General features: G+C 39.7%; 2 protein-coding genes across 2 annotated transcripts; both read left to right on the top strand.

The window, feature by feature from the left end:
• Positions 1-56: 56 nt before the first annotated feature.
• LOC130556096 (uncharacterized protein C2orf80-like) lies at positions 57-3,109 on the top strand. Its single transcript, XM_057336790.1, has 8 exons — positions 57-722; positions 997-1,078; positions 1,199-1,281; positions 1,401-1,488; positions 1,562-1,639; positions 2,103-2,190; positions 2,282-2,382; positions 2,948-3,109. Exons 1-8 carry the CDS (start codon positions 682-684, stop codon positions 3,014-3,016), a joined length of 630 nt encoding a protein of 209 aa, XP_057192773.1. The 5' UTR covers positions 57-681; the 3' UTR covers positions 3,017-3,109.
• Positions 3,110-3,946: 837 nt separating this feature from the next.
• Positions 3,947-5,209, top strand: si:dkey-57a22.15 (uncharacterized protein LOC795575 homolog). Its single transcript, XM_057335440.1, is given in 4 exon segments — positions 3,947-3,955; positions 4,184-4,426; positions 4,933-5,163; positions 5,165-5,209. Coding segments are annotated over 4 exon segments (528 nt in total).
• Positions 5,210-9,085: the final 3,876 nt, after the last annotated feature.

Genomic DNA, 9,085 nt, shown 5'->3' with positions numbered 1-9,085 from the left:
CTCATCTTTTCTCTGATCAACATTATGTTGGCACATTACACTTGTGTATTATGTAACTGGGAACTGGCTGACAGTGTTAAACTGATTGACTGACAGAATGAATAATTTAATGTCCACCTGAGACGGTTACTATTCTAAAATCAAGAGAAGGAGTGTCTGTTCAACCGGTTTATACTACTTCTGACTTATTCTAGTCTTATTTTTGACCAGGGAGTCTTGACATCAGAGCTTGGGTGAGTTTCTCTGGGTGTTTGTTGTGTAAAATATTTTTGTATGATTCTTTACTGTTTGTAGAAGTGAGCAACCATTATGCGTAAATGCGAAAGAAACTGCATTGCGTTTTAATGTTAATATGGACAAATAGTTCATATCAGTTTTCATCTTTAGTTTCATCATTCAGTAAATTAGATTGAAGCATGGTTTGAAATGTTAGTTTTTATAATGTACTGGCCAGGGTAACCTTACACTTGTCTATTAGATGTCATGTCAAATGTTCATCTCACTTTTCCTGTTTATTGTTTGCACTCTGTTTAGTGTTGCCAATGGCAGAGGATTAACTACTAGGTAAAATTGTTTCACAAAATGTTTTTCAGTTAATAACACTGCTTAAAATGAAATTTCAGATTGAATGATAGAAACAGACTTTTTGAAGCTTAGGTGTCTTAACTGAGTGTCTGTATCATGGAAGCAAAGCGAGTGAAGAGGGATGTTAAAGCTTTGCTGTAAGTAACAAATTCACAACTGTAATATGCTACACTAATAGATCAAAATAAATGGGACATAAAAGAACAGAGTACTGTGTAGTCTGTCTACATTACATGATTATTATGTTACCGTTACCTCTAAAATAAACATTTTACACTAGTATCATGAATCTGTGCATGTATATATGTGCTGCATATACAGCAAACTTCTATTGACAGCGTACAAGTTTGAAATGCTTCTTAAAAGGATTATAATTGTTAAATAAACTTTTTAATGTAAATTACATTAAAGTGGTGAATACATTGGACAAAGACTTAGAGAAAATGGTTTTGATCCAAAGGGGAAAGGCACCTCTACCATGTTAGATGATCTGGTAAGTGTTGTTGAGCCATTCATAGATATTTGACCCTGTTATTGTTACTTATTACAATTAAACACGTTATGGAAAAACAATAGGGTCAGTGTTACTAAAAATGCAACTTTACACATTCAGGCACATTATGACTTGGCTATAAGTGTGGCTTTGTGGTGGCTCAATAAAGAGAATGGGAAGAATGCAGCAGAGAATGATGTCACGTGAGTTATTACATTTGGCAATATGTCTAAATTTATAGGATTGCTGCTGTATTGGCAGTGTGTTTGCCATAGATGTGATCAACATGTGTGTTTTATTTCATTGTGGTCTATGTTTATAGAGGAATTGGTAGTCCAGGACACACTCAGTACCCTAACCACCTGGAAAGAGAAGCAATGATTCTTTCATCTTTTGCAGGAATGCTTCTGGTAGGTTTCAGCAAAGAATGTATATGCTATCTTTTTTGCCTTGTGTTTTCTCTCATTGTGCTTTCATTTTCAGAACAGTTTACCTATCCAAGATATTCTGTCTTTGTATAACTGCAAGCCATCTGCATTACACCCTCAGAACCACAGTAAGGTAATGAGAAAACAACATAGTTTAAAGTGATTCATTGTCATTGTGTGGAGTAAATGTCATGTGTGAGAGAGAGATGTGCAGTACTATGCAAACGTTTTATATGCAAAAATAAAAACTGATGGTGTTTAAGACAATAATACCATATACATTTTAAGTTATGTAGCTGGTCAGCTCCTCAACGGATTTTAGCTGTACTTTTGTCTCTTCAGGTAACCCCAGACAGACTGTTGACATCAGGGCTCATTGAGGGCCATATCATGGGCTGCGGGAATCATTTTTCTTTTGCTTTACTGATTGGATATTTGAAAATAATATATACTGCTGACAGCTGAACATTAGAACAGCATTTTGTGAAACATTTAGTATGATTTACAATCTAAGTCACCTCAAACTTCTGTTCAGTCGGTTTTAAATATTTTGGGGTTTATCAAAAGAAAATTGAGTGACTTCTTTTCCTCAACAGGGCAATATTGTTCATCCATTCTCCCTTTCCTATCATCCATTTGCAATGCTTGGTTCATTCAAAGCGGTGGACCACTCAAGAAAACACAGTAGGCCAATGTGACCGATTGCATATCAGATTCATTATTTAAAAGCAGAGCCAAGGCTTTATTTCTCATGTTTCTTTTGTCTCTTTGCCAGCCTTAATGCTGAAACGGCAAATGAAGGAGCAGAGTAAACAGAATGTGTCTGCAGGAACTGAGACATCCTCCACATCGTCCTCTTCTTGCTCATCATTTAGTGTGAGTGACAGTCAGTTTTTCACAAACACATCTGACCACGTACTGTTATTCGCCCAAGACGACTGTTTAAAGCCGTGTTACACCTTACATGTACGAACCTTTCAAGTGCATGGCATGCATTTAGGTGAGCTATAAACCTATTTGTCAACACAGTCTTTTGCACTTATAGGCTTTTATGATGCAACACATAAAAGTAATATATAATAATTATAATATTTAAATAATATACCAAATCATCTATCAGACTTGATGTGAGTCATACAAACATGCAGTGTCAAGCACACAAACAGCACGTCCTATTCAGTAATTCTGACTCGGCTTCAGACGGCCAAACTGTTCAGTTCTGTGTAGATTATTTGGCATTTAAATTGTAATGGATTCAAATGCTTCGCGTAATTTAGACACAAGCACTAATGCACTTTTGAGCTAAAAAACATGCCTCACAAGTACACCCAATTAAAAAGGTGATGATAACACAAATTGATAAACTTAGAGTTAGGAACTATACTGCCATCATGTGGTCAGAATGTGATCGGTCATTGTTGCTGGTTTCTGTTAAATACAGGGCAGTGAAGATTCTTTAAAAGATGAAACAGAACTCTATGAAGGATCTCAAGAATCTCTGCAGGACTGAAGACACATATAGCAATCTAAACAAACTTTTGTTTGTTTATTTAGAGACGGTCTGTACATCATGTAGCTTTATATGTTCAGTAAAAAAGACTTTACTTTTTACTCTTGGGTGATAAGAAGAAGAATATTTTATAATGACCAAATGTTTATTTAACTAATATGTGTAATATTTGACCAATGTGTCATATTTATAACATATAAAGGTAACACTTTAAAATAACGTTGTATGGTAATGCTAGTTAATGCAATAGCAATGAACAATACTTCAGCATTTATTAATCTTAGTTCATGTTATTTCAGCATTAACTAATACATTTTTTAAATGTTGTTAAAAGTTACTTTTAACATTAGTTAATGCACCGTGAATTAACATGAACAATTGTATTGACATTAACTAACATTCTTAGTTCATGTTAGTTTATGCATTTACTAATGTTAACTAATACAACATTATTGTAAAATGTTACCCATTTAAAGAATAAAATGTGTTTTCAAAATTGTATTTTGTCCATGCAATGTTACTATAATATGAACGAAGAAGATACAACGTTTACCATGGTTGAATTTGAGAAAATGTTTGAGAAATAAAATATGGTACAGCACCATGACAATTTGTGATGAGTTTATGCTTTCCATGCTATATGCAATAATTCCATAAAACATAAAGCATCTCATTAGCATCTGAACCAAAACAGAGGATGGCAGCTAAGGTTAGTTATTTGCCAGATAGGAATTTTGATGTGATGAATCAGGGCTTTTAAATCTATGGATGGGATTAAGAGGTTAGCAGCAGCATCAAAGTTCCAAATCCCAGTCATTGAAATGACAAATAAACTTTGATCCATCAAATGCTGATGGACGTTTATAAAGCAGACCTCATGCCCTGTTTTACTGTATCTGCAATAGGACTGTATCCTGGGTTCTTATCAAAATGAGCAAGGTACATTTAAAAGTTAACAAGTTCTTTTGTGTCTCCTAAAGAAAGATCAACATTTAAATATGGGCAATTTGTAAACCAATTATGCAACTAATGCAATGTATGAGAACTGAAATAGAACATACAGATATCTGAATGATATCAGGAGGCCGTGCATCACAGGAAGCCACTATTATGAGAAAGCATTGCTCGCCTCTGTATTGCATTAGTCTATTCATTTTTTGCTTTCAGATTATCTTTTATGAGGAGAAAAACTTCCAGGGTCGCTCCTATGAGTGCGACACAGACTGCTCAGACATGCACCCACATTTCAGTCGATGCAACTCTATCCGGGTGGAGAGTGGATGCTGGGTCCTGTACGAGACACCCAATTACTCTGGTTTCCACTATGTGTTAACCAGGGGTGAGTATCCCGACTATCAGCGCTGGATGGGCTACAATGACACCATTCGATCCTGCCGTACAATTTCCTTAGTGAGTACCTAATGTGAATTAACTATAGGCACCAATGAACATTTTCTTCATGTATTATGCTTCTATTATATTGCCTGGAATTTTGTAAGCTATATTTTATATGTGTATGGTAGTGCAGTGTTTGTAGTACATTTTTTACACAGAAAACTATATTGTTGCTCTGTAAATAAAGCACAGTCCCAGAGATGCCATGGGCTTAATGCCTCCCAGAAAACACAAGCTGAAAATACATCTGTGTCTTGAATTGAGTTTTATTTATTTATTCAATTTAGCATTTTGTTTCATTATTGGCACTTACAATGCCAAAGTCACGCCTGATTCTTGGGGAACATATTGATAAAATGTGTGTGATAAATGTTTAAATGTAAACAAATTTCACGTCATTGTATCTTTTGTTCGCTGTGCTCACAGTGTACTATATAAACTACTGTTATTTACATTTTGATGTTTTAACACAATAATAATGCATACTGCAACTGCACATTTAAACTGCATTTTTTTTGTAGCCCAGTGGTGATTCCTATCGCATCCGGATCTACGACCGGCCAGATTTTCGGGGCCAGATGAAGGAGTTCAATGGTGACCGTGAGTCACTTGATGAAAGTTTCCAGTGCCGCAGAATTCACTCGTGCAATGTGATGGAGGGCTACTGGACCTTCTATGAACATCCCAGTTATAGTGGCCGTCAGTATTTCATGCCTCCTGGCGAGTATTGCAAGTTCAGCGACTGGGGCGCCATTGTGTGCCACCATCGGCTCCTTCCGCAGAATCACAGAATTTTAGAATCCACATTATTAAGATAATTGTGCCTTATCTGGCATTGACTTGTCAATAAAATGTTACAAAACTATGAGCAGTGTGTGCTTATGATGGAGATGTGTTTTTACTCAAGAAGATGAATAATCATTATTTCACAAACGCACATGTAGCGCATAACACACAACGTTATGGCCACGCCACATACATCCACACAATTTAGAATAGGCCAATGGGATCAGAAGCAAGGAACGTCTACTGGAGGAAGGGAACAACCAGCAAGTGAGTGAATGACTGACACGGGTTGATTTAACATAGAAATTTATATTGATATTTTTGATAGATTGTTATTGTTTAGAATGACATCAACTTCTTCATTTCCCTTTTTTTAAGTACAGGAATCACTGCACACACTCAGTATCATTAGGCTTCTTGCTCTTCAGAGAAATTATTAATAAAGAACAAAATAAAATAAACTTTACAAAACAACCCTGTGATTGTCTCCTTTTGAACTTAACCAAATTAGTTTGACCAAAGAAAATAAATACAAAAATGTTTCACACCACCTTGGTTGCACAAAATGACAGTAGGAGTCAGGAGTTCAATTTGATTAAAACATGCAATATAACTCAAATTCTTCCCAAATGTAACACTCTTCCGTTCCGAGTTAACAGGATATTCACAATATGAATTTGAAAACACAGGCAGTAAATTGGTTCTATTTAAACAAGCTTATGAGTGAAACGAATCCATTAGCAAGTGTCCATGAATCGAATCGCTCGTAGATCAGTTTGAGTTTCCCAAAGAAAATGATAAAGTCTCTCCGCTCCAATGTGAAAGTTGGATCGAAGAATCGAGCCTTTATCGTACACTGAGAATATATCGGAATCGTCCTACCAGTTAATGGGTTCAGAGTACTATTCAAAGGAGATCAGGTCCGAGGGTGGCTCACCAATTCGTGAGCATGCAATGCCATCCGGCACACAGATAATTGTTCCCAGCGGTTACACTTGGCACGAAACAGGAATCTTGCATATCACGTTCAATAGAAAACATGCAGCAGACACAAAAAACCCAGCCAAAGTGAAATTCAATCGTATATTCATGGGAGAATATTAATCACGGTCTCGACACTGCATAAAGTATCCAATCGCTGGTTCTACGTCGCAATCCAAGCTATCGATCTCTAAAAAAGGCAGTTGCTCGAATGCTCTTACTCGTGTTTTTGATAAAATAAACCAAACATTGCCTACTTTTCAGGGGAAAAAACACTGCGCTGCTTTTCTAATCTGTCCTCTATTTCTCACTCTTTCTTACGCTGTAAACCAGCAATGGGCGGAGCTACTCGTATGCTGCTATCATTGGATAATTTGAAAGTCTATCACAGCGGCATGACTAATGATTGGGCAGACATCTTTTCTCTCGCTTAACCCTTTACTGGTAACCTAGGTTATGCGGTTACATTCTCCCGGCCTCGAAGATACGCAGGTCCCTCTGCATCAATGGGGTTGCGAAACCACCACAGGCGTATGTACTCTTGGCATTTCAACAAGGATATTTCCAAGAGAATCAGGCTCTTCAACTGACAATGCGAATGCTGTGCTAAGCCCTGGCAGTAGTGACTGCACAAGGAAGGAGAAGGGACTACCCAACTTTGGGTACTGCAACCTCTGTGGAGGTTCACAGGTTCTTTGCGAACGTCTGGGGGCATCTTCCAAGCTGTGGACAGTGTCACTTGACCCATCTCGGGGACTCCTTGGAGTATTAGATTCATACTGCGGTGCAACATCAATCCTTTCATCCTCTCTACCTAGATTCACTGATGGAGGCTCATTCGACTTCTCATCCTACTGAGTTGCGTCATTCGACAGGCCTGTTTCTGTACGATTCATAATTGGTGGACTGTTCACTCTAGGATCACCAGATGGCCTCTCAATTCCAATGTCAGGTAGGTTAGTTAAGTTTCCTTGTGACTCCTCTGAAACAGGACGCTCAGTGTCTGCACTAGTCATCACAACTCCCTCAGGACAGCTTTCCACCATCACTCCATTCTCCGACTGATTTCTGGGTGCAGATTTGGAGAGAATTTGACTTTCAACACTTGGTAAGCACTCAGGTGCGTAGTAACTTACGGAGTCATCGTCAGATTCAGAATCCTGGGCCTCACTATCAGAATTCCTGGAACTACAATTTGCCCTAGTTCTAGGCTTTCGATGCTTCTTCTGCCTCAGTATTTCCTCTGTTCCATCTTCCATCTGCAGGAACCCAAAGGGTAATAGCAGATCCCGATGCAACGTGCGGACTGGCCCATCCCTGCTCTCAGGCTGAACGGTATAGACTGGTAAGTCGCCAGCCTTTCTGACAACAATGTACACTTCTTTCTCCCATTTATCCGCTATCTTATTCTTTCCCCTGAGCCTCACGTTCTTGACCAAAACCCGGTTGCCGACTTCGAGGGATGAAGCAACCACTAGCTCATCGTATCTCTGCTTATGCTGTCCTGCAACTTTTTAGGCATTATCTCTTGCTAATCTGTAACTCTCCTCCAATCGATTTTTCAAACTCCTCACATAGCTCAGGTGAGACTGGCGCGGCTCTCTGACAGGCAGGCCGAAAGCTAGATCAACGGGGAGTCGGGGATGCCTCCCGAACATCAACTCATATGGCGAAAATCCTGTAGAGTCGTTACGAGTGCAATTATACGTGTGGGTTAACGGCTTGACAAATTCCTTCCAACGCGTCTTCCCCTTATCATCCAGGGTTCCAAGCATTTGAAGCAGCGTTCTGTTAAAGCGTTCTACAGGGTTGCCCCTAGGATGATAGGGCGTTGTCCTCACTTTGCTAGTACCCACTAATCTGCACAATTCTTTGACCAGCTTTGACTCAAAGTCCGGGCCCTGGTCACTCAACAGCTTCTCTGGAAACCCGTAGTGCGAGAAAAAGTTGTCCCACAAGCATTTGGCCACAGTTTGAGCTTTCTGGTTCCTGGTGGGTATTGCTAGGGCATACTTGGTAAAATGATCGGTGATCACTAATATGTCCTTTGTATTACTCCGATCAGGTTCAAGCAACAGAAAGTCTACACAGACCAACTCAAGGGGTCTGCTCACCACTATATTCACCAGAGGGGCAGCTCGAGGGGGGGGGGGGTCTTTCGCCGTATGCAGCACTCACAATTCTTTATCCTTTCCTCTACAGTCTTCACCATCTTTGGCCAGTAAAACCGAGACCTCACAAGATGTAGAGTCCTCTCCTGTCCTAAGTGGCCCATGTCGTCGTGCAGGCTTGTCAAGACCATCTCCCGGAGATCTGCAGGTAACGCCAACTGATAGAGCAGATTACCTTGATCTTGCTTCCTTCTGAACAACACGCCACCTATGAGTTCCAACCTACTCCACTCCCTCAGCCACAAAGCAACTCCTACAGGTTCTACTCTACCTACAGGTTTCTCTCCAGATTCTAGGTGATCGATGACTCTGCTGATCTCTGGGTCAGCTCTTTGACGTTCCCTCAGATCTTGCTCAGAATATTCAGGAAAAACTGGAAGACCTTGAGCATCTTCTTGCTGGAAACCTAGAGGTACTGCACAGACATTGAGGGATAGCGACTCAAACACAGTAGGTCGGGGACATGAGAGGTCAGAACAGTCAAGACACTGATACGCCTGGTGCCTTTCGCAGATGGCTTTTATCGCTGCTGGCAGAATCGTCTGCTCATCTCCCAAGTGGTGAAGAGTAAATTGCTTGATTCTTTCATGCTCCTTTTGTGACACAAAGTCATCGAGAGGCCCATCATGAGGACGCCTTGAGAGTCCATCTGCATCGAGGTTCTGTTTACCCGCACGATACTGGATCTTGAAGTTGAATGTCGACAGGCTGGACAGCCACCTATAGCTGGTTGCAT

The sequence above is a fragment of the Triplophysa rosa genome, linkage group LG6, assembly GCF_024868665.1.
Source record: "Triplophysa rosa linkage group LG6, Trosa_1v2, whole genome shotgun sequence".
NCBI classification, from domain to species: Eukaryota; Metazoa; Chordata; class Actinopteri; order Cypriniformes; family Nemacheilidae; genus Triplophysa; species Triplophysa rosa.
This window is presented reverse-complemented; position numbering and strand designations above follow the sequence as displayed.

What these genes read in the sequence shown, in the direction of transcription:
- LOC130556096 (XM_057336790.1), top strand. Translation starts at nt 682, where the DNA reads ATGGAAGCAAAGCGAGTGAAGAGGGATGTTAAAGCTTTGCT. An exon ending in CTACCATGTTAGATGATCTG is followed by an intron (nt 1,079 to 1,198) that starts GTAAGTGTTGTT and finishes TTACACATTCAG; the next exon opens with GCACATTATGACTTGGCTAT. An exon ending in CTTCTTGCTCATCATTTAGT is followed by an intron (nt 2,383 to 2,947) that starts GTGAGTGACAGT and finishes TGTTAAATACAG; the next exon opens with GGCAGTGAAGATTCTTTAAA.